Genomic DNA, 25,564 nt, shown 5'->3' with positions numbered 1-25,564 from the left:
GGTTTGGGAGCTTCAAGATCATCCTTCCATCCAGGTGAGGTGCCCATGCAGGGGATGTGGTGGTGACAAATATCTCCTTAGACAGCAGATCACCATGGTGCCACTTCATCAGAGTACCACAAAGCTCAAACTCACTCTGCTCCACAGGAAAGGCCTCTAAAATCAAGTGAAAGGACTCACATGCACCTCCAGAATTTGGCTGTTACACAGATTTGTGGGACCCACTCAATTCCTTTGGGATAGTGTTGCCATAAATTGTAGGTCAGGCATAGTGGAATATGAATCCCTGGCCTCTGGCATTCCTCGACTAGGTTTAAAAAGAGAGGCTGAACGAAGATAATCCTCTTATTGCTCTGTCAATTTTACTAGCAGAGACTCTAAATGTGAAATTTGGTCCAGCTTGAGCAATAAAATAATATTTTCATTTCCAGGTTCCCAAGAGCTGCGGCTGGGAGCCTCACTGAGCTCCAGCAGTTTGACAACTCGGGGCTTTTGAAAGCCTTTCGAGTGGAGAGCTGAGAAAGAGCTTGGAGAGGATTCTACACAAATGGATTGAATTTCTGAGACCTCGGAGAATTCTGCTCCAAACCCCACGGCAACACGTGGTGGTGCCGTCTGCTGCAAGCGAGCTTGTGAGAATGGAGCTGCCGGGGAGGCGTGAAGTCTGTCCCTTCTGTCCCCAACTCTGAGCTACGTGGGGACGTGACTCACATCTCACATCTCAGGCTGAGCCAGGCAAGACATTTCATTGCCATTTAGACCATGAATCAGGAGCTCTGCGAGCAATACAACGCCCGCGAAGTTTTACCTTCCTGTATTCAAAACCAGAGCTTATTTTTAAGAAGAATTTGATAAAAGCGTAATTTTATAGACCTGCTGAAAATGTTCTGGCCCTCGATTCCTTCTCAGCAGTATTACATGCTGCCATGACCTCGAACCACAGATCTACAGAATATCCTGAATTGGAAAGGACCCACAGGAATCGAGTCCAACTCTTGACCTTGAACAGGACACCCCAACAATTCCATCACATTCCTGAGAAACACCTGGCCTCTCCTGGATGTGTTTTACTTTTTCCATGAATAATTGAGGCCCAAAGCAGGTGACAGAAAAGTCAGTGGAAGCAATAGGTAGGCAGAGGTTTTGAAAAACTGCTGCTGCTCCTTAAGTGACTCATTTTGGGGTTCAACAAGCAAAAAGTGCATTAAAATTTCAAAGGATTCCTGTACAAAAATAGCTCTGCACAGCTGGAGTGGCTTCAAGTGAGATGCACACTCTGATGAGCAGGTTCAAGATTGCTCGGAAAGAGCTAAATATCTGCAATCTTTTGTGAGTGCCAGGTGAGCTGTGCTCCTCCTGCACCGCTGAGGGAACATGGGCTGGGCAGCCATTTCAAACACAGGATGATCAAACCAAACCTTGGCATAAGCACGGCACAGCCTGAGCAGGTTCTGGGGACCAGCAGGACCAACTCCTTGACCTAGAAACCCCGGAGCTCAGCCTAGGACCCCATCTCAGTGCAAGGGAGATTGTGCTCACAGGGATGGCAGATCTATGTCCTAGAATGAGGCTGGCTGGACCCCAAATTAACTCCAAAGGCAACCCTTCAGACTTCTTGTTTCCCTTGTAGGCAACAGTTCTCGGCAAAATGCACAACATACAGACTTCAGGGGAGGCTCAAGCTGGACGTCTGAAGGAATTTCTTAATGGAAGGGGTGATTAAGCACTGGCAGGGGGTGCCCAGGGAGGTCTGGAATTCCCATCCTTGAAGGTGTCCAAGGATAGCCTGGATGTGGCACTCAATGCTCTGGGCACAGCTTCCAACTTCTTTTCCAGCCTCAGTGATCCTGGGATTCCGCGATTCTGAGCCTCAGGAAAGCCCCCATGGATACCATGGCAACTCCTGGTTCCCCCGTGCTGGAGCCAGCTTTGCCTCCAGCCAAAAGCACCCACAGGAAAAGTCTGGAATCCCAAACTGCTCATGCTGTCCCTACTACAGCCCTGCATAGCTTGGTCTGCAGGGGTTATTTTCCTCTTAATATATTGATTTGCAATTTTGCCTGCCTAACCATGTGCTGTCCAGGAGCTGTGGGTCTTACGGGTTCCTTCAGAGACCTCAGCCTTTTTTGCCCTGCACATTTGTCCTCAGCACCAAACAAACATTAGCTGCAGCACTTTTCATCGAGGCTCTACATTGCTGAATTATGCAAAAAGAGCACATTCCACAGCAACACTTCCTATAGTTTGCAAGACGTATCTGTGCTTTATACACAGGAGGGCTGTGTTGTCTGCAGGAGTCTTCTTTGTGGGACACCATCCACCCCGACCACCCTTTTCAGGGGCGCTGCTGTGTTCATCCTGTAGTTGTACCCCAGAGCTCTGGTGTGGGCTGAAACCAGAGCTCCACAGTCACATGAGGATATGTGATCCTGGGTCCAGGGGCTCGCACAAAGCTGGAGCTGTTTTTCCTGTCAGCACAGACTTGGGACTGGCAATTATTTCATTTCCATCTATCTGGTGCTGATGGGGGAATCACCGTCCTGCCTCAGGCAGCAGAACAGCCCCAGCTCCCAGTTCCCATGGCACCTAATAGAATCACAGAACCATCCTGGGCTGGAAGGGACTCACAGGGATCACCCATTCCAGCTCCTTGCCCTGCATAAACACCCCAACTATCCCACCTTGTCCCCGACAGCCTTGTCCAAAGGCTCCTGGAGCTCTGGCAGCCTTGGGGTTCCCTGGGGAGCCTGGGCAGCACCAGCACCCTCTGAGGAAGAACCTTTCCCTGATCTCCAACCTAAACCCCTCCAGACAAAGCTCTGACTCTTCCCCGGGTCCTGTCACTGGCCACCAGAGCAGAGATCAGTGCTCTGAGATCAGCCAACAGTGGAGCCAGGTTTTTGGTAGGCTCTAAGTGGGTCAGCCTCCTGTTCTCCAGGATCACTAACCAATGCATAGCTGATGAGATCCCAGTCCCTGCAGCAGATTCTGAGAAACCAGGTCCTCTGTCTGACCTCCATCCTACCCAAATCTTTACCCTGCTCAGTGCCAGCCTCTCTATGCTCTGTGCTCCCTCCCCAAACCTCTGCCTGGAAAAAGAGTTCCCAAGGAGGACAGCTGTAAGTTACTGGGAAACACTGCGAAGCCCCATGAGGCTGCCAGCACACCTTCCCTGCAATGCCTCTATTTCCAAATAATCCAGCCCCTTTTCCCAAAGATGCAGCTCCAGCAGCCTGAGCCCTGCAGGTAGATCTACTCTCAAAGCCACAGTCCCAAAAAAGTCTTGCTTTCTCTTTTTCCTCTTGCCCAGAAGCACAAACCAAGGGCACTGTGATTTTCTCATGGCCCCAGACAGTCACTGCCCATTCCCTGCATTGCTTCACTATGTCTGGAAACACAGACTCAGCTCTGGGTGCACCTACACAGATGTGCAACTTTGCCCTTGTCTTGCCTCAGCCCCTGCTGCACCAAGGCTGGAGGGCACATTTCAGGAGAGAGGCACTGCCTGAGCCAGGTGGGAATGGACAGCCCATAACCAGGGGCTCCCAGGGACAGTCCCAACAGGTTCTCACTCTTCATGGAGCTCTGGACATTTGTATGAATTTCCCAACTTCAGGTGGCTTAAAACAAGCGACTGCATCTTACTGCTCCTCAAAAATCCCTTATTTCTTTTAGTTTCCCTTTTAAAAAACTCTCCATAAACTCCAAACTTAAAGGTACACTCAGGTAACCATGTCAACCATAAAGACCTGTTTGAAGCAGTAAACAGGAGCTGAAATGTCATGGATTCATTCAGGTGCCTCCAGGAATGACAGCTCGAAGGAAAACATCACACCGTATGACTTTCCAAATTTTTAAAAACCAGGCTGGAAAATTACAGTGATTTATCACTCCACAACAAAGTACACACACACACAAAAGCACTTCCCAGAAGAAGATCACCAAGCGCTCATCCAGATGCTACTAAAGCATTAAGCTTAATTTGAAAAAAAAAAAAATCAGCAAGGAACTGACTCCCACAGGCTTCTTGTTGTCATAAATTTTATCCTGCAACTTCCAAGGGAACAGAGTTCTGGACTGTGCCTCAAGTCTCACTGGCTGTGTGTGTTTCTGCTGCCCACCTCACACCTCTTACAGCAGCACCCACTAAATCAATATGGGGGATATGACAGTCAACAAAGACACAACTTTCCTCCCACTTCAGAGAAAAAAAAAAACCTCACCAGATTTTCATTGTTGCAAAGGAAGAACAAAAAGGCTCCTTTGTTACTGCTAAAAAAAGCACATCAGTCAGTTTTCACCAGAACAACCTTTGGCATGTGTTACACATCACCAGCAGCGAGAGGCAAGGGATGCCTGATCAGGGCTCTCAGCCACTGCTTTAATTCCTGCACAGACATCACCCAAGCATCACACACACCCCCAGAAACCTGGAGCACTCCAGCTCCTGCCCAGGGGCCTCTCTCCCAGCATCCCCTCACCAGGAGAGGGGAGAAAGCACTGGCAAAGGGAAGGAGCAGCCTGTGCCCAGCTGGGGAAAGCTGGCAGGATCAGACACAGCCTCTGGGCTGGGCCTCCCAGGCTGTGCCAGTGCTCCTGAGCTAGCGGAGTCCCCATCCCTGGAGGTGTCCGAGGGAACACCTGGATGTGGCTGGTGACAAGGTGGGCATCGGGACCAGCTTGGACTGGTTGACCCCAAAGATCTTTTCCAACCTAAAAGATTGAGGTGGCTGCACCCAGCAGCTTCCCAGCTCCCTTGCCGGGTGGCCTTGCGCAACGGGGGAGCCTTTGTCTCTATTTCAGTGTCTGAGGGCCTGGGGCACACTCTGAATACACCTTCCCCACCCAAGCTAATGCAAATGAACAGCAAAGCAATTCCCAGCTGGGAAGCAGACAGCAGAAGGTTCTTTGTTCCTGTTAGAGGCGCTGGACTGGGAGCACAGAGGGCTGTGTGCTCACCTGGGAAAGCCAGGACACCGGGGTTTCTCAGTGTTACAGCAATAAACGAAGCCAAGCTGCTGTGAGGGTATTTCAGCACTGCCACTGGGCAGTGTAAGGCATGAAGGCAGATCCTGGCATCCCCCAGAACCACGGGAAGAAGGTATTCGTGCAAAACCTACATACGTGCCTTCTTCTGTCCAACTTCTGCTATTTCAGAGACCCCAAAACCACTTTCTGGCTTTGGACAAAATGCTACAGGAAAGGTCTGGCAACTTCCCCAGCTCCTGCAGCTGCAGCTCTGCCTTGCTGGTGCCCTACACGGCCCAACTTCAGGGAGCCTCATTTTTGGAGGGGTCACCCTCAGTGCCCAACAGCTCCAGCACTAGCTGAAAGGGACATTTCCCTACACACACAGGGAAAACACCTCTTTCATAAAGAAACTGCTATTCCAGAGCTGGTTCTGCACTTATCACCAGTATCACATCCCCTCAACAAGTGGCTCCTTCTTCTGCACCTCACAGGAGAAACTGAGCCCATCAGCTTCCAAATTGTTTGGAAAGGAAACGAGCAGAGCTGCAGAGCAGCTTTCAGATGAAAATAACTGTTTCTGCCTCTTCAGGAATAAACACAACTGCTCCCAGGCCTGTGGCATCCCTCTTGCCCTTGCACCCACAGAAGAGCACCCCCATTGTGACTTCCACATTCCTGTATCCACATGGCTAATTTCTGGGCAATATCCCTGCCTGCAGCCACTCGTGCCCTTCCAGCAGGATGTACATGTGCAGGGTGATTTGTGGTCAGCCCCAGAGCTGCTGCTCCCTCCCTGTAACGCAGGGGCACCTCTGGCAATGCAAGGTGATGCAATTTACCCCGTACCAGTCTTGCTGAAGTGGCACCACCACACATTTTCTGTGCTCTTCCTAACAACAGGCACACAGCTCCTGCAGCCCAGCCAATGCCTGTCAAACTCTGCTAACATCACCAGGAGCCTGAGCTCCTAACTACCCCTAGAACCATGTAATAACACAGTTGTTATGGCTGGAAAAGACCTCCAAGATTGTCGAGTCCCACCATGGCACATCTGTCTAGACACTATTAGAAAGTGCCAGAGTTGAACCACTGCTGGTTTCCCAGTCTCCAGCCTACCAGCCCAGAGCTCACTGCCGGGAAGACCAAAGGCAGAAAGCAGAGTGGGAACTGCTGTGGGTGCTGGAAGCAGCGAGACCAAGGAGATTCCTGAAGCAAACCAGGAGCAGAGCTCAGCCTGCAGGTCCTGCCTGATGGGCACCCCCTTCCCCTGCCCAGATCATTCCTCTGCTTGGCTTTGTGAGGGCTTTTCAAGCTGCCTGAGAACATCACATTCCAACTCTCATGGACAGCCTAATTGGAAGCCTCAAGAAGCAATTACACTAAAAGCACTCTGCAGTGAATCAAGTACCTGTCTGGCAGCAACAGTGCCGGCTCACGGGGCCGTGCCTCTGGGACACGGGCACGCAGAAACGCTTCACACATGGAACAGCACCACAGCTTCCTTCCCCTGGAAGGAAGGAGGGGCTGGCAGCTCTCACAAACGCTCCCCCTTCCTCAAGTCCTGTGCCTGCATCCCACCGGGAACACAAACACGCTGCCGGCAGCGAGTCTGCTGACCCAGGGAAAAGGATGTTCATGTCTGTTTCCAGCTCACTTAGAATTTGAGATGTCACAACCAATAAAAACTACATTCAGGTTCTAGAAACCCCTAACTCTTGTGTGACCTGTGCCTTGTGAGGCGCAATAAAAACATAAAACATCAAGGTGGTAACTTCCCCTTTCGCCCCCTGCCTCTGCGCTGCTTGTGGCACAGCTGGGCTAATCCCATTCCCACTGCTCTGCATTCTGACCTCCTTAAACAACCCCATGCGAGGACGTTAAAACACTCTAATCTATAAATAATGTATTCCCCTTATCCAGCAATGGATTACTGGGCCATAAAACTCCCTGGAACGCTCCACACAGTCGCCAGTTTAACGAAATAATACTCAGGAAGACGCATCAGTAGAGTTTCATCCTCCTTCTTGATGCATTCGTGCAAAGATTCGATGCCACTGTTACTTTTGCACTGGATTTGTCTTTACAATTAATTATTTAGAAGCTGGTATTTAATTCTAGTGGCCTTTTTTTGCCCCCCATCAGAGACCCTTTAATTTTTTGAGCTAATAACCCTCACAGCTGAGAGAAGACCAGTGCCGGGGAACTCATCAGAGCCAAAGGGAAGCAGTGAGGTCTCGCTGCTTGAGGCACACAGTGAGGTCACAGTTTACACCCAAGCCAACCTGTTGGGAGTTCCCACTGCTGCCCCCTCATCCTCCTGCCCCAGCTTTGGGCAGGAGGATTCCCAGGCATTCCCTGGAGCAGTCCAGGTCACTGATCCTGCAGGGCAGTAGCTGTGTTTTCCTGGGGGTTGGTTTCCAAACAGCCATTACCTACAGGTCAAGCCACAGTGTGTAACTTCATTAGAGATAAACAGAACTGCTCCAAACACGGATACCCAATAGACTCACTGCCACTGCAAAATCAATGCTCCTTCTCACACCAATTCCAGCAGGAGTCCTACTGCTGATTTCCTAGAGCAAAAGCATTAAGCTCAAGCAAACGCTTAAATGATGCAAATTTGCAGTTTGGCAGATTTTTTTCTGTCAGGCATTTTGGAAAAATAAAGCATTTCTGCCTCAAAACAAGTTAGAAACCAGACAGGCACCCTTTAAAGAGCAAGTTCCCCAGGAAGCACAACCAGACCTGCCACATTTGGGCATCTGATCCCTCAGCTCTGTGTGCCGTGCTGCGCACGGCAATTTTCCACACCTTTTCCATAATGCACAGATCACTTTTAACTCTGAAAGGATGGGGGAAAACAGGCAAGCCAGTGACACCCACCAAACCTGCTCGCTTCGTTCCACAGCACTGATCACGTGTGGAAATGTAAATCCCTCCTGCAATATTAAAACACCATGCAAGGAACTAACAGCCAGCTCAGCAATGGGGCTCTGGTATACAACAAAACTCTGAAAGCACATTTCCAACAGCTCCGGAGTGACTTCATTCCCAGAAAAAGGTATGCGTTATCCTCTGCCCCGGAGGATTACTCACAGCTGATGGGTTGCACAGCTCTGAGTCAACCCTGCCCGGGGGAAACAGGAGCCATCCCCGACCCTGCCACAGCAGCCCTGGGGACAGCAGGTCGGGCCGGGCGCCGGGACAGGACGGGAGCCCGTCCCCCAGAGCGCAGGGCCAGCACGCAGCGCTGCTGCTCGGCCCCGGTGCTTAGTCACAGCAATTGCATAGCCAGGGCTCTGTGCTCACATTTCCTGTCACCAACCCAAGAATTAGGCAATTTAGATTCAGAGATAGCGCCCGGGATATTAAATCACTTGATAAGCCATCGCTGGAGGAACCAGGAGGAAAACGAGCAGCTCGATAGGGACGAGGTTCCCCCAGTCCCAGCTGCGCAGCGTTCCCAAATCTTTGGGAAGTGTGAGCCACCCCCGGCCCAACAAGGCAGCGTTCCCCCCTCGGGGAGCAACACCTCTCCCCACCTTGCAGAGACACCCAACAGAGCTGGAGTCAAGTTGAAACCTTTCACGGGGCTCATCTTCAACAATTAAAGAGCATGGCAACCTGTAATTATGGAAAATAAAGCCAGACAGCTGGAGAAGGGAACATCTCTAGTCAGTAACACGATACCACTTTTTCTCTCTTAGGGAATTCAGCTATGAACTCCCCAGCTCCCATTCAATCAGCTCGGCGTCTGGACGAGCAAACAGCACCTCACAACCCAACTAAACACAGCTCACAGAAAGCAACACCTCTATCCACCGCGGGGAAAGCACACTGGGAGAGGAAAGCCCTCCTGGATACACAGCATCCGACAGCCCGACGGTGCTACACCCCAAAGACATTTCCCCAGCTCCATGCGAGCCCCAGCACTCCAGCAGGCAGACTCTTACCGCTCATCATCAGCAGCACAAACATCTTCTCCTGCGCTTCCCGAGCCCCGGCTGCCGCTAGCAGAAAGGAGGAAGCGCCAGCATTTCATTCCCCTTCTGCTCCGGAGTGGGTGTAACTTGCGAAGTTTCACGCTGAGATGAGATGGGTCAGTTGGGTGTGTTTGAAGGTTTGGGGTTTTGCCATCCCTCCCTTCCTCCGTCTCTTCCTCCCTCCCTCTTCTGATTAATTCCTCCCGTCACGGGCTTCAGACGAGCTGCCACTCAACCCCGCTGGCTCCTGAAATCTGAATTCCTAAGGACATCCCTCCGGGGTGACTTCAACTCACCAGCGCTGCGAGAGGAGCCAAGAACTAAATCCCCAGTGAGCCCGGAGAAGCGGCTGGCTCCCGCATTCCGAGTGCACCAGCTCCACACTCCTCGGGATTCTGCGTGTTCCCAGGCAGCAGCTCACCAGCAAGACAGAAAATAAAACATTCTGCCCCAGCCTGTGCCTTTTGCCTCTGCCCTTGACTCCCCCCCGACCCCGAGGGTTTCTCCGGGTCCGTATCGGATGGTGCTTCTGCAGGGAACTCGTTAAAAACACACCAGCAGCTGCTCCCAGCGAGCTGCCCACAGATGCAGAAGGGTTTCCAGGATTGGGAACTGCAGGGAATTAGAAATTACATAGATCTGGTTTTACTTAATTCCTACTTCCACATAACTGTCTCTGGATTAAGATTTGAGCAGCAACATCCTCCAGACCAGGGCTAGCTAATAGTTGCTATAAATAAGAAATACCAACACAAAACACAACCCATCTGTGTTTATAACCCAACTTCCCCCACCTTGCCTCTGCACCACCTATATGAGACAAGAAAAACAGGTATGAAACTGCTCTGGAAAAAAAGCAGACAACACGGTAAATATTCTTTACAAGCAGAAATCAAATTAATTAACAAATTAACATTTACAACTCTGCATGATGCTTCACACATACCGATTATTGAGCAATGCCCCTACCCTTGCAGTCTCTCCCTCTGCAACCCAGCAGTGACCACAAGTTGGGAAAAGGACAGAACCGTGAGGAAAAGAACAAAGTAAAATGGCAAAAGGTATGTGCCCAGCTCTGACCCAGGGCTGGACACGCTGCTGTGGCACTGAAAGGATTTAAGAGCTGGAGTGAGGCCTGAGGTTCCACACGCCCGGGTGCCGCGGGGGCAGAGCAAGGGAGGAGATGATTCTATTTTGGGACAGGGACCAGATATCAGAGAAGCAATTTGACATGGCACAGCCATCCTTACAGCCCCCGTGACCAGGAACAGGAGCGAGCAGTGAGTCTGAGCCCACTTCAAACAGCACCCTGGGTTTAACTTCTCATCTCAGATGTTTCCGACAGATCCACCCACGCCCAGCACGAGGTCCCCCGTGACCACAGGCACAGCCCAGAAGCACCACAGTGCTCCACCTCGACAGCAGCAAAGGGACGAAGGAGGGATGGGCCAGACACTGTTTGGCCCGGGGAGCACTCAACAATGCCCAGCGTTATGATGAATTGAAGCCCTGAATGAGCAAACCAGCAGTTCCCATTGCAGAACAAACAAACGGGAGAGCAGCTCTCAGCGCTGGGAACTTGCAAACCCCGAGCAGACAAGCAGGTTTGGTGAGCCACCAGTGACTCAGAGGGCGACGGGGGCTGCTGCTGCCTGCCTTTGGGTCCAACTTGGCTTGGGCGCCTGGAACAGGGCAGAGCTCCCACACCGCCCAGCCGGGATTGCTGCCATCAGAATGGGATCATTCCCATCATAGCGGGATCGCTGTGGGGTGGACACAGCCTGTACCCACACACAGGTGTGCACACACCAGCTCCCACAGACTCTGCAAGCCTGTTGCCACACTCCAGAGGAGGGACAGGTGCTTATTGCCACAGATCAGCAGCGATTCTCACAGTGGAAGGGCAAAAGGCAGCACCACCCTTCTGCTGCCAGTGCCGTCTGCATCCTGCCACAGCAACGTGGGACATCTCTTCCTGCTACCCAGAGCAAAGCCTGGGCATGGCCAGAACTCCCAGGAAAACATGAGCTGCTGTAAGAGTAGCTTGCAGAAAGCTTCACACTTTGGTGTAACCACTGGTGGGTGTTAAATCACAGAATCATTTTGTTGGAAGAGACCTCCAAGGCCATTGAGTCCAACCTGTGCCCAATGCCCACCTTGTCTCCAGCCCAGAGCACTGACTGCTACCTCCAGGAATTCCTTGGATACCTCCAGGGATGGGAACTCCAAACCTCCCTGGGCAGATCTAAGGCCTGAGCACCCTTTCCATGGAGAAACTCCTGCTGGTGTCCACCCTGAGCCTGCCCTGGCCCAGCCTGAGGCCATTCTCTCTCCTCCTGTGACCCTCCGCCTCCGCCTGTCCCCTCCTGTCATGGAGTTGTGCAGAAACAGAAGGTTCAGTGCAGATCTGCAAAAGAAAAGCAGTGACTTCAATCATGACCCAGAGCAGTGGAGCAAAAGCCAGCGAGCCATAAACAGCAATTCTAATATATGGAGAGAAATTCATGGAGGGAGAGGAAAGGGATGCCACCTCCTGAGCCGTGTAGGACCCAACCCACTCTGCTCCTGAGAAATGAGATTCTTCCTCCAGGGAAGCGTGGCGGGCTGAGCAGCCCGGGATGGTGGGAGCACGGAAGGTGTGGAGCAGCCATCCCGCAGGAGCCTCGCTGGGTGGGCAGTGCCCTAGTGGGCAGTGCCAGGCTCTCCGCCAGCAAGAACAGGCATTTCCAGGCCTGGCGCTGGCTCCAGGCCCCGCTGACGCACTGGGATACACCCTTTTGATGTGGGCTTCCTCCGAGGGCGCGAGCCAGCTTGTGTAAACAGCTGTGCTCCCCTGTGCCAGCCAGGAACTACCAAAACCTGTTCAGAGACAGCCCGGCGTGTTCTGCTCGACACGGCACGCAGACGTGGGATGGCTGCAAGGAACGGCACCTCCAGCAGCTTCCAGAAGCAGCCGTGAGCTCAGCCCTGTAGCAGGGCACAAAGTGACCCTCCCCTCCTCAGCTGAGTAATGGTACCACTGGGAAAAGTCTATTTTCCTTCCATCCTTCTGGCAGGATGAATCCCACCAGTCTGGAGAAGACTTAGGTCAGACCTCAATGGGGGATGCAGCTCCTCCTGAGGGGCAGTTCTGGTCTCTGCTCCCTATGACAGAAACAGGACCCAGGCAACAGCTGCAGCTGTGCCAGGGGAGAGTTAGGCTGGATATCAGGAAAAAGTTCTTCCACTGCCCAAGCTCCCCAGGGCATGGGCACAGCCCCGAGGCTGCCAGAGCTCCAGGAGCATTTGGACAGTGCTGCCAGGGATGCCCAGGCTGGGATTGTTGCGGTGAATGTGCAGGGTCAGGAGTGAGACTGGATGATCCTTGTTGGGCCCTTCCAACTCAAGACATTCTGTGATTCTGTGAACCATCCAGGGAATATTGAGCTGAAACATGGAGATCCCACCACAGAGCCCAGAGGAGAAAGGTCCCTCAACACAGCACTTCTCTGTGGTGAAAGGAAGGGAGACACAATCCAGGTCTGTATCCTGCATAAAGGTGTGTTTATCAACCCTAATTAACATCTTGGGCCTCTCACACCCTGGCACACCTGCTAATTAGCACGCATGAGCTGATATCATTTTAACAATGGATTAGCACTTGGGGCAGAAAAAAAGGAGTCACTTCAGCAAGTGACTCACCCCGAGCACAGCAGGAAGGTGAGATATGAGGAGCATCTGCTGCGCTCACACAGGGCTCTGCAGACCGTATCTCTTTAACTAAGGCTTACTTTACAAAGCCAAGGTGCTTCAAAAATTCATGATTGTATCTGGCTTATTTTTCACCTGCACACACAGGAAGAGTGTTCTGTCTCCACCATGCAGACAACTGGAGCCACTCGGGTCCCTCTGGAAGTCACAGCAGAGTTCCTGAGGTGATCATCACCCACTCTGACCAAGCATCTTTCAGGACACGACCTGGGGCCTGCCAGCCACTAATCATCCAGCAGGAACATCCCCAGGGGAACACCAAGGAGCTGATGTCCAGGCCAGTTTTGGTCCCACAAGCACAGATGACCCTCGTGGTACTTGTGGGCACCAGGCAGATAACACTGGGACATTTGTGCCCTTTTCCAGGAAATCTTGGAAAAACTGCAGCCCTACACACATAACCTGGCCTTCAAAGTTCCCTGTGGATGATGTGGCCAAGTCATGTGCTGGCTTTCAGCCTGGAATCCCACTCTTTGTGCCTGTGTAGCCTCACGCACCTGGCAGGAGCAAGGGCTTTCTCTGCATAGCAGGGGACAGTTTGACTCGAGCCATCTTGTACTCAGTCATAAACTGAAGAAGAAAGCTGACTTAGCTTGCATCTTTTTTCTTGAAACCTCAGCTTTCAAACTGTATATCTGTGAAGCAGCACCTCACAAGAGGGCACTGATGGAAAACCATCACACCACCATCAGAATCAGTTCTACCCCCTCGAATTGATGTTTAACACTGCCTGCTTTCACTTTGTCCAACAAAAACCTGCAAACCAACCCCTGGCAATTACAGAACATTAATGCCATGAAAAATTATACTGGGTTGAATGTATCCACACTCCCACTATCAGAAAGATTTTCTCAGCCTCATGTTTCTATTTGGGATTAGGAAGGGAGTTGTAAAAGGCAAGTATTGTTCGGTCACAAATGAGTTCCCTTTCAGCCTCTGCAGAAGTCAGGTAATGAATTATATGAGGTTTTTTTCCCTTTGGAGAGGTCAGCAGATATATCAGCTCCTAAGAAAGCTGATCCCTGTTGTTTGGCTACAAGGGGAGCTGAAAAAGGCTCCTAATGAGCTCCAGGGAGTGGATGGTGGCAGCAAGCCAGCACCTTTGCCTATGAAACCAAGACAAGTGACAAGAGGCAGGAACCACCTCTGGCCCAAGCACAAGCTAAAATTTAAGGTTTGTATTTCATAGCGCTGCTTGTGGCTGGCAGCTCTCACAGCAATGTGGGCACTCTGCTTGCAGACACCCAAAGAACCTCCTGAGCTGGAAGGGACCCACAAGGACCATCCTGTGCAAAGACACCCACCAATCGCACCCTGTGCATCCCTGGGAGCGTTATCCAAAGGCTCCTGGAGCTCTGGCAGCCTCAGGACTGTCTCCTCCTGGGCCAAGGCAGGGATGCTGCTGAGCCCTGGCCCCATGCAGGTGTGTGCAGGTACAACATACCCCTCTGTGTACGCAGGATTAGCTCCTACAGAAATCCCTGCTTCCTCTCCTGCACTGGGGCAGCTCTTCCAGACACACACACTGGCCCAAAGCCACCACGAGCTCTGCACTGCCCAGCACCAGAGGGGTTTTTTGGGGTGCCCAACCCCACCTGGTGGGCTCCCCTGAGAGGACAGTGGCTGTGTCCATCCTGTGTCCCCTGAGAGGACAGTGGCTGTGACACCCCATTGCACACAAGCCCTGCGGCAGCAGCACCACCCCGCACAGAACAGCCACGTGGCACAAGGACCAGCCAGAGCTTAACAGAACAGGGACTGCTTCCTTTTTCCATAGGAATGCTCAAGGAGGAACATTTTATTCAAGACCTCTAATGCAAACACCTCCTCTCATTTTTTTTTTTAAACCAGGCAGTAGCTGCTGTCATTTTCATGCTGCATTCTGACACACTTCCACCACATCCCTGCCAATAGTTTTAATTTCATTGGAAAAATCAGCTCTGAGCGAGAGTGACAAGCTGCACGCTGGTGACGAGGCTGTCAAGTGATGGATAATGTAGGTTTACTTTAGCTGTCAAAACTTTTCAACACTAAAAATAGGTATCACAAGCTTCTGGACTCACTGCACTGAAGCATTAAACACACAGGATATTGACACCCTCCAAAACACCCAAAGCCACTCACAGCTGAGTAAAACCAGCAATGTGTGATGGACAGTGAAGGTCCCCGAGTTTTATTTATTTGGAGAAGAGGAAAACAACACACTACAGGATGAAATCTCATATCCACACTGGCCAAAGCGTAGACAAGATGCTGCACACACACCTTGAAACAGAACAGCACAATGTGGGATGCAAACCTGGGCAAGAACAGAGAGAAAGAGAGAAGCTGAGAGAGAAAATCTTATACCCCATTATCCCAGCCCTTGGTCCAGGTTCCACAGAAAGGGAGGGCAGAGATCTTCCCATGGCAGCTCCTTCTGTCCTGCTCTTCCCTCACCTGCCCCTGCCCAGCAAGAGAGGGCACAGAGCTGTGAGGCTGGGAAGGATGGGAAATCAGGGAAGAGCAAGGGGTTTTGCCAGAGGGATGAGATTTCCATGGAAGGGGTGAGTCCTCCCCAAGCAGTGGCCCATCAATGGACACGAGCCCGGCAGCAGCTCACCAAAAGGGTCAGAGTGGTTTTTTGGGTCAGATGGGATAGGAGGAGGGGGATAAAGAGGCACCATTTACAAACTAAATCCAGCTTTTTTTATTCCCTCTGAGGCACTGGGATGACAAGCACAGGCAGGGCTGTCCCTACATCAGGCCAATATTTATGGCAGAAAGAAAATGAAGTGTCATAAGGAATTACTAATTAGATGTTATCATAACCCTGTGTATACCTGAAGCAGCACTCTGATGTGCTTTGTAAATAATTAGCAAATTAACTTTCACAATGGCTCTGCAAGGCAAGTATTATCCCCATCTCCTGCACAGCCCTGATGGAATAAAAAAGACAGTATGGGAAGATTGTTCCCTTGGCCTGGACAACTGCAGAGCTGCCCAAACACAGGGAGGGGACATCAGGGAGGAAGGGAGAAAATGAGGCTCAGGGGAGACCGTGGGGCTCTGCACAATTCCTGCCAGGAGGGGACAGCTGGGGGGGGTCAGGCTCTGCTCCCAGGGAACAGGGACAGGAGGAGAGGGATGGCCTCAGGCTGGGCCAGGGCAGGCTCATGGTGGACACCAGAAGGAATTTCTCCCTGGAAAGGGTGCTCAGGCCTTGGCAGGGGCTGCCCAGGGAGGTTTGGAGTGCCCATCCCTAGAGGTATCCAAGGAATTCCTGGATGTGGCACTCAGTGCTCCGGGCTGGGCACAAGACGGGCATCGGGCACAGCTGGGACTTGAGGGTCTCAGAGGTATTTTCCATCCTAAATGATTCTGTGATTCCATGATTCCTCATGTGCAGGAGGCAGGAACTGAGAGGGGAAGTGCTCTCCACTCCCAGCAGACCCAAAGCAAACAACTGTGAGCAACTGCTCCTTCCCTGTCCATTCAATTCTACCTTCCACCTTAGCAGGAGGGCTGCCATGCATGTCCTTGCTCCCTCCTTCTCTCACACAGAGGTTCCTAAGGACCAGAGCAGCACTGCAGCCACCCGCCCACACCCTCCTGGTGTCACTGCCACCTTCCCCCGCTATGTGGGGCTGACTGGCACATCCAAACCCAAGTCACTCCCTCAGCAGCTCCCTGCCGAGTGGTGGGAGCAGGGAAGTGAAGGGAGGGAGCACAGAGGAAGAGGGCAGGAGCACCAACGCTGCTGTGACTTCGTGCCGGATGCACGCTGAGAAAGAGGCAGACTCGCGTCTATTTTAGATGTGCTGCATAAAAATAAAAGATGCTGGTTGACTGCACATGTTCTCATTTTTAGAAAACAAGCTCCAATTTATTTCTTCTATTACAGCCAGATGGTTAAAAAAAAAAAAAACAAAAAAAACAAAAAACAACAACAAAAAAACCCCAAAAAAATACAAAAAAAAACCCAGATCTCCCCTCAATGTCACCTCAATGAAAAGAAACCCTGACCTGGTTTCAGCCTCCCTGGACCAGAGCACGGCACAGGAGCCACACTGTTAACACCTCTCTCAAGGGCCCTGACCCCACTCACAGCCTGACCCAAAGCCCTTGTCATGGTTTGACACTGGCACAATGCCAGAGCCCCCATGAAAATGCACCTTCCCAAATAAATACTGTGAGATGCAATCAGGAACAGAGCAGAGCAGGCCCAAGCTTAATAACAAAGGAAAAAACTTTATTAAACTACTACTATGATAAAAGGAAAAAACAACACTAAATCCAAAATGAAAACCTTCCAAAACATTCCTCCTCCCCCAACAATTCCAACAAACCACAGTGAGACACAATTCGGACCCTCAATCAGGTTCCCACCCTTCAGATAATCAATACTCAGTCCATCAAGGGAGAGAGGAGTCTCTCCTGATGCCATATACCACCCCCACAAGAAACACAATTGCCACCTCTTGTGTTTCCATGTCACTGCCCGGAGAGAATCTGCCAGTGTGACACTCTCCTCTCCATGTCAGTGTTCTCACCACCGTGCATGGACCAAGACTGCTCATAGGGCCCCTTTAAGGATGCTTTCTCAAGGACCAACAGGAACAACAGTCCAGTGTCTCATTTTGGGACCACAGTCCCCCCCATTTTCCCCTGGGGCTGAGGGTCCAAGAACAGAGATCTTCTCTTCTTCTTCTCTGAAGACAGAGGGCATCACCACAACCCTCCTCAACTTTTCTCTGTTCACTCCACTCCAGTTGGTCTCAGCCACTAAAGCAAGTCTCTTGGCTCACCGGCATCCCCCTAAAATGCAGTCTCTCTTGGAGGAGAAATTGGTTCGGTCTATAGCTAACAAGAAAAGTCCAGCCAAAAGCCACTCCATCATCTCCCCTGCCCCCAACCTTCTTTTCCTAATATCTCAGGCTGTCTCTCTTCTTCTCTTTCAAAACAAGGAGGAGTAATATTTCACAAAGCTTTCACTTCCCAAGGAAAGGCTGAAAGTCCCAGACTCCCCGTATGGCTGAAATCTCGGCCCAGACTCCAGCTCCCACGCTGGGCACCTTCCCCCAGCCCTTCTCCTTCTCCGCAGCCAGAGAATTTCCAGGTGTCTTCAGGCTCTCTATCTCTTCCCCTCTGGTGGCGGGGGGGGGTGGGGGCGGCGCTGGTGGGGGGGGCACAAAGACATCTCAGCCTTCCTCCACCCTTCCGTCCGCAGGAGCTGGCCCGGCTCCAGCCCTCACCCCTTTGGCCTACTCAGCCAGGCCACATGGCTTCCCTCCCCAACCCAGATGGGCTGGGCAGGGGAGTCTGCTCTCTCTGCTGACCTGACCCAAAGAGACAGTTCTCCTGGGAGTCCTTGCCTTTAACCCCCTGTGTTCTCAGAGGCGTGTCCAGCCTTCAGTGGCCACTCCAGATGCCAATATACAAATCTGACCAATGATTGGTTTGACCCCAACTTCCTGAGAAAATTCTCTTCCGTGTCAAACCACAACACCCTCCACAGGGAGCAGAGATCTTGGACCTCAGGTTCTACCCAGAGGGCCACCAGCCCTGACTATCACAGGCTGACTCAGGGTTATAAACATTACAGCAGGCACACAGGGCTGGCACAACTGGACTGACCACATGTCTCTGCTCTATGTCTCAGTGCCTTCCCTGCTCCTCCTTTCCTATTAACTTGTTCTAAGCTGCCTTGAGGGGTCTTTTTCCCTTTTAAAACTCCCATCAAGTCATTTAATTGAAAGAGAAACACTAGTTTCTATGAAAGTAAATGCTGATCTGCAACTTTCCCTATTTATCCTCCCCTCATTCAAAGCCATGCTACAACTTCCCATATAATTCCATTTCCCTAGATCTGTTTGCCGCTGCTGTGCTGCTCAGGAGGAACAAACCTTTCATTTCAAAGCACAATTTGTGCACATCTGTGGCTTCTGTCAGGCACCCGCAATGGTGCACCATATTTGAGTGGGACACAGGGAATCACTGGCAGAGCAGTTGGGATACACCAAGACCTCCACCATGAAGACACTCCTGGCAAAAAGGGACATGGGGTCAGGTTCTCAGGAGAGGTTGTGCTTGCTCCATCCTTGGGAGGTTTTCAAGCCCTGCCTGGAGAGGAGCCTGGTTTTGGTCCCAGAGCTGATCCTGCTTTGGGAGAACCCCACACATCCCTTTCCACCTGACTGACATGGTGACCCCAAGCTCAGGGGAATTGTCCAAACAATTCCCAAACACCCAGGACCACACATCCCTGGCAGAGAGGACATAAAGCAGAGATCTCCACACCAAGGAGAGATGAGCACTGCCTTGAAGCCTCCTCACAGTTCATGGAATGGCAGGAGCTGAGAAGCACGACCAGAGAACACCTTTAAACAATGACTCGTCTCCATGGCCAGCAGGGCAGGGAGAGGAGAGGCAGAACAAGTGCAAAAGAAAAGCATGGAGCAACTGAAGGCATCTTCTCTGAGCTGCAGTCAGAAGTCTTTGGCTATCTTTTGGTACCAGCACATTTAAAACAAAATAAAGAGCCTCTCAAACCTTGTTCCAAACTACTTTTTGGAGTAATGCCACAGCTTATTATGGACACATCAGGCAAAGAATACCTGGTTTGTGGTACTGCAACCCCTGCCCTGCTCTGTGAGCCTGTTCCTGAACGCCTGCACAGCAGCAGCAGCCCTGACAGACAACAGCTACAGCCATGGGTTACACACTCACCTCTGCAAGGGCTGCTTCAGAGCCTCACCTGAGCCTCCAGCTTCTAGTGCCATTGCTCTGTGAGCTTGCCTTCTTACTTGTACAAATGTGAGGCTGAAGGCTCAGAGAGCCATCATTGCTCTGAGTGATCCCTAAGACTGAGAGTTCATACAGATTAACTTCTTAAACAAGCTCAAGGGCAGAGACATGGTCCCTGTTACTGGCAAAAGCCTTGCATTCTAAAAATCATAATACTCCCAGAACTGCTGATTACTTTTCCTCATTTGTACTTTTTTTTTTTTAAAGTCCTGCCTGTTCCTCATCCTTCTTATGAGGCTTTTCAGTATTTGTCTGTTACTTGAAGGCTAAAGCCTGATTTAGGATTAAACACAACATTTGGGAGTGGACTCCAATGCTGCCTGCTGTCACTGTTCCAACTCCAAGCTCGGAGAGATATCAGGGCAGATCCTGCTCCATGTCAGTCTGTGTGACCAAAGTTATTTTCTCTTTATTCTATTCCCCACATGCACACACAAAGATGTGATTTATACACAGGGCATGGGATGGGTAGTGCTGGAGAGGCATTAAAGTTGCAATAAATAGGCAGGGAGAACAAAAACACACTGCAGAGAAACAAATCAGCTCGGTTTCACAGGCTGCACTGATTGCCCAAAAGCAGAAGTGTGCTGAAGCACGTCAAGAATGCTGGGCTTGGCCACTTGGAGAAATGGCTTTGATAACTGTGGCCCACTTCCCCCCAGTGCAGCCACACTGGGGCAGAGGAGGGAACTCCCAAACATAAATAACCACGTTCCGCATTTCGGGGCTCTGCAGAACCCGTCTGGGCTCCCCCGAGCTGAGGCCAGGCTCGCACAGGGTGTGAGCATCCATCTCCCCTCCCATTGCAGTAACACACCAAGCTCAGATCTTCCTGCATCCAAGTCCTGGAGAGACCCCTGAGAAAGCAGAACAAGCACAGAAAAGCACAGGGGTCTCCTGCACCTCCCCATTAGGGGATCCCACAGCACGGGTGAGCCAGAGCCTCTTCAGGAGGAGCCTCCTCTTCCTTCCTCTGCCCTCTAAGTCCTCACAGTAGGTGTCCCCAGGACATCAGCTTGCAGGACACACGTGGAGAAGCTCAAAAAGCCACAGCAAAGCAGCACAGCCCCACAGCTGGCAAGGAAAGGTTAAACCAAGGCTGTCCATCTATTACTAGGCTTTGGAGTGAAGTGTTCTGATGACACTACTGGGACTACAAGAGTAGCCTGTTTGGCTCAAGACACCTCCTTCCTCCCCAGACCTCTCCAAAAATGACCACATCAGGGCTGTCACATCCTGCCTACCTCTTCCAGCAACCTGGCTCCCAAAACACGGCTGGCCAAAACAGCACAGTTTTATTTTCTGGCCATTTTGCTCCCTGAACTCACACACTGTGCACTGAGCAAAGCCCTGGTGCTGCTGCAAGGAGGGGAGAGGGAACACATGGCCCTGATTAAAAGGCCAGCTCAGGCTCAGAGCCACATCTCCACCACTGGGCAGGGAAGCACAGGAGGGAATTGGGGCTGGAGCAGGGTGAACCAGGTGCACAACACATGGGTTACACTCTGGATCAGTACCTTGGGTTGATCCACAGCCACTGACCCCTGCAGGTGTTTCAAGCTCAAGACTTGCTCTTACAAAATCCACACAAGAACAAAACCATCACAAATGGTATGTCTCTCCCAAAACTGGAAAAAAAACGTGAATTAACTTTTATGTTTGCCATGGAAGAAGCACCAGGCTTCAGGGCAGCAGCTCCTCTGGCACGAGTCAGTATTTGATACAACAGAGTGGGACAGAAGGGAAGTGGAAACCTCTCCCATCTTTCTGTTATTTTGCTCTGTTTTTTTGCCTTAAATGCATTTTAGTTTATGTCCTCAATAAAAGCCTTTGCATATCTTTCCAACTTAAATGTGGATTGGATCCTCGGGATTACCGCCCTGGCAGAATTAACGTATTAGACATAAAAACCATAACATTTCATTATCCATTGTAAAACACATGTGCTTTCCCCCTGGGGAGACTGGAAATATCACCCAATTTCACTATCATTTTCTGTTAACTGGCTGTCCTGCCACACACTTGCACGCTCACTTTGATGATATAGCAGTCCTCTGGTTTAATTTTTCTTTCTTTATGATGCTGAAATTTTTTTAAATTGCTTTTTTTTTCTGTTCTGTTTTTGTCTCTGTGAAGGCACTACAAAACCACTGGGCTGGAAAAATAAAACTTAGCCTGGAACAAAAAAACATCTCATATTTGTCTAGCTGGAAACATACCATAACCTGATGTCTGGAACAAGGGTAGAAGGCAACACAGAGGCAAGAAAACCTCAAACACAACAGGCAAGAAGACTCAGACTCATATACGGGCACAGTGAGGTCTGCGGTCAATAGTGAGGACAGAATCTCCTCCCTCTGCTGTTTAAACTCCCTGTGTTCGTCCCTCTCACTGTTAGGCTGGCTGCAAATTCAAAGATCTGCTCGGGCCACAGATTTTGTCTGTCTCTCTGAAAGGTCAGAACCGAGGAGAAGCACAACCCCCCACGGGACAAATGGGCCAGCTGGCAGCAATTTGGAGTGACCACACAGAGGAAGTGTGGGGAGGAACAGGGGCCAGAAAGGAGCCTTTAGAAGCCTGGGTCACCCTTATATTGCAACTTGGAGGCTGCCTCAGGGAATCTTTTTATTTAATCAGTTTTGTATCTTTGCAAAGATTAGTGACCAACTGTCCCGATTTAGTGCTGCCAGTTTCTATAAACATTTCTGGACTTGCTTGCTTGGATAAAACATGCAGCTGCTGACATGGTCTCTCATATAAACATTTCACTCTGCATCTCTAAGAAGCCTGAACATTTTCATTCCCAGGAGACCACTGGTCGTGCTCTGCCCCAGGACAGAGAGGGGAAGGGGAGGAGGAGGGTGGGCAGGAGCTGCAAACACACACCTTCACCAAATCCACCCCAGCCCTTACTCACACAAGGCTGTTGCAGCAGTAAACAGGACCAAAGGGAAACATTGGTTGTCCCACGTAGCTCCTGGAATTAAAAAGAAAGATTAAAGGGTTGTCCCAAAGCATCCACATACACAGAGCTGCTGTTCAGTTGCCTGACCCCCTGAAACACACCTCAGCCAAACTCCAGCAGCCAGGCTTTTATCACTAGCACCACCTCAACCTGTTAGTGCAGGGGGGCAAATAATTCAAATCCAAATTGCTTCTCACTGTTTGTTGTATTTGCCAGAGCCACAAAAGCCAATTAAGGCGGTTTCCCTTCGCTCTGCGGACAGTCAGCTCCAGACACTGAGGGCTGCAGGCAGCATTTCCTTGTTCTAAAGCATCTCTTTCCACAGCCCTTGGGTTCAGCAAGCTGTACCACTGCTGTTGAGCTGGAGTTTTACAGAAAGCTTGGCTCCCAGTTGAATGCTCTCAGCAAAATTACACTCGAGGTCAGCATGGATCTCACAGAACAATAACCTGGAAGCACTGGCAGAGGTCTCAGGGAGCAAAGCAGAATGTATTTTAAGAAGAAATCCCTAGAATGCCCACACAACGAAAGCAGTAAAAGGTCACTTATCCCCAGCAAATACCACCCCCACATGTTGCTCAGAGATTGGATGAGTGCATTGACAACTCCCATCCAGCGGAGATTTCCTACAGCTCTTCTCCCTGACCAGTGCTTCTCATCACCTCAGGACACGGATTTGTGGGAGGCAGAGCTTGCTGACAGCTCCTTATGGAAAATGCTTGTTCTCCCACACCAGGGAAGTGGGAAGAGCAGGACATGCCATGGCCAACCTACCACAAGACACTGAGCCCTCCAAAGCCCTTGGAGCTCCGAGGGATGGGGATGATGTAACAGCATCAGACATCTGCCAAAGAAATCAGCTAGCTCCAACATGCCTTGCTCCAAACCTGCACAGCAATTTCCATTCCAGAACAGGAACTTGCACTGGGGCTTAACACCCTCTCCAATATATCCCTTTTCACAAAGAAAATCTGTGCCCACTGCTCCAGGAACACACATAATCCTTGTAAGCAAATTTCAGCCTCCAAAGCTGAGAAAATGACTTTGTTCTTGGGGGTCAGGGAATTTAAAATGCAAGAAGTTGGAATGTCCTGATGAGTTTGGTAACTTGAATCCCGGGAGGAAACACCTGCTCTCAGAACAGCCGCCACTGTTTTATCCATCCATAATTCCATGGGAGTGGCCTTTTGCTCATTGACAGTCCAGCAGCCACGGCCAGAGAGCTGGGAAAGAGAGGAGGGAGCTGCCAGGAGCCAGCAGCCCCATCCCACAGCACTGCCCCACGCAGTGCTGCAGCGCTCACACAAGATCCACCAAACCCAACATGAGTTCCTCTACCTGAACCCCCTGGAGGGATACCCCGCAGGGATTTGGGGTCATGGCTACACCTCCCCTCTCCCAGCAAACAGCAACATTTCCCAGGTTTTTACAGCAGGTAAAGTACAGCTCCAGGATCTCACAGGGAAGAAGAGGCACAGTCAGAAAAAAGGGATTTTCATCCAAAACTCAACAACAATTGGATGTAGTCATTATCCAAAAGATCCGCTTGGTGGAGTCCCACAGGATAAAACCCTGGATGGAAGAAGAGCCCATGAAACCCGGTTAATACTCAGTGATCACCTCCTCCAAGCAGGAAGGCAGGTAAGAACTCCAGGAAACCTGTGTGGATCAACAAGGAGCTCCTGGAAAAACTGAAACACAAAAAGGAGGCTTACAGAGGGTGAAAGCAGAGACAGGCAGGCTGGGAAAGAGATTGTCCCAGCAGCCAGGTTGGGCAGGGCTTGGTGCTAGAGTGGCACGGGGCAGGGGGTTGGAATGGGATTTGAGGCACAGCTAAACACAGGATGTCCCACACACCTTGTGGAGCCAGGAGGGCTTGGCACCAGCAGGACTGTGTCTGTAGGGAGCTCAGGACAGGCAGCAGCAGATTAGCAACACTTCTGGGAAATTTTATCCGGGGAAAGATATGGAGATCAGCCTGGAAGTCTTAATTCCTGCTGGCCTGAGTCCTAATGATGGGCAAAGCTGTCACTGTGCCATGATTAAATCTGAGCTGATTCCCAGGGCTGGGCCAGACACTTCCTCTTCCCAGCACCCCTGGAGGGGTGTGGAGAGCCCCGAGGAGAGGCTGTGCTGCCTCAGCTGGGATCAGGATGCAGCAGCTCCACAGAGCCTCCACCACCACCCTGTGCTCAGCACAGATGGGCTCTGCCAGGACGCATGCACCCAATGCTGGTGGCTGCCACGGGTGCCCAAAAAATCCTCCTCCCAGTCCCTGTCCCATCACAAATGTCTGCCCCCAAGCAGCTCCCTGGGACATGAGGCACTTCCCTCTCTTGCCTGGCTGGGGCTGAAGAGCACAAGTGATGGACACACGGCTCATGAGCAAGTCCCCAGGAGAAGCAGATGCCAGGCCCCAAAAAGAGAGAGCAACAAACATCTTTGCCCTTCCTCAAGTCCCTCCTGGGACAAAACCAGGGTGAGGGCAGCCCACTGCCACCAGCACTGCCAGGAATCACCCCTGCTGCAGGTGAGGCAGGACATGTCCTGTAATTAACACTACATCAGAGCCCTCACAGGGAAAGAAACCAAGCCCAGATTAGGCAGACAAGCTCAGCTCTGACAGTCCCTAAGCTTAGCTTAAAGCTGTATTTCAATAATACCTGTTTAACACAGCATTCAGGATGTGCAGAGTTTTTAATGCGTCTCTTGAAAGGTGAGCAGAAAAACAAATGAAAGTGTTGCTAAAAAAAAAACATTTTCCAATGCAAACTAATGGAAGTTCAGCTCAAAGATCTACAAAGTGTTTTTATTTAGTGTAAGAAAAACCTGTGATACCCGACTACCTTCAGGTCAGAGCACTGATGTTTTCTCCCCCCAGGAGCTCCAGCCTTCTCAGGGATCTCTTCTGTCTTATCTACAAAAGCCCCTTTCTTCCCTTTTTCTGTTCTGGAAGCTCACAGGGAAACCTCAGCATCCCAAACAACTGCTGTAAATCCCCAGTTCTCTTCCTGATTTAAGCATGGCTACAAGAGCCCGGTATCATCAGCCAGCACTTATCCTGGAAAACATGTAACTCCAATTCCACAATCCTATTACATGTGCTCCC

General features: G+C 51.0%; 1 protein-coding gene across 10 annotated transcripts in view; it reads right to left on the bottom strand.

The window, feature by feature from the left end:
- The window catches only part of TIAM1 (TIAM Rac1 associated GEF 1), a 156,176-nt gene that overhangs the window by 90,745 nt on the left and 39,867 nt on the right, over window positions 1-25,564 (bottom strand). For 5 of the 10 annotated variants that reach the window (XM_032746510.3, XM_072924212.1, XM_072924221.1 and 2 more), the window contains one exon: window positions 22,408-22,467. The exons of 2 other annotated variants lie outside the window; for them this stretch is intronic. Coding sequence is in view for 2 of the 8 variants with exons in the window: in XM_072924230.1 (XP_072780331.1) it covers window positions 8,925-8,949 (25 nt within the window). In the remaining 6 variants the exon portion in view is untranslated. Of the gene's footprint in view, window positions 1-8,924; window positions 9,057-9,250; window positions 11,194-22,407; window positions 22,468-25,564 lie in introns of those variants that run through there. 3 more of the 10 variants (XM_072924230.1, XM_030264300.4, XM_012570006.5) reach the window with 3 other exon arrangements.

The sequence above is a fragment of the Taeniopygia guttata genome, chromosome 1 (assembly GCF_048771995.1).
Source record: "Taeniopygia guttata chromosome 1, bTaeGut7.mat, whole genome shotgun sequence".
NCBI classification, from domain to species: domain Eukaryota; kingdom Metazoa; phylum Chordata; class Aves; order Passeriformes; family Estrildidae; genus Taeniopygia; species Taeniopygia guttata.
Note: the sequence above shows the minus strand (reverse complement) of the source record. Positions and strands in the feature narration are given on the sequence as shown.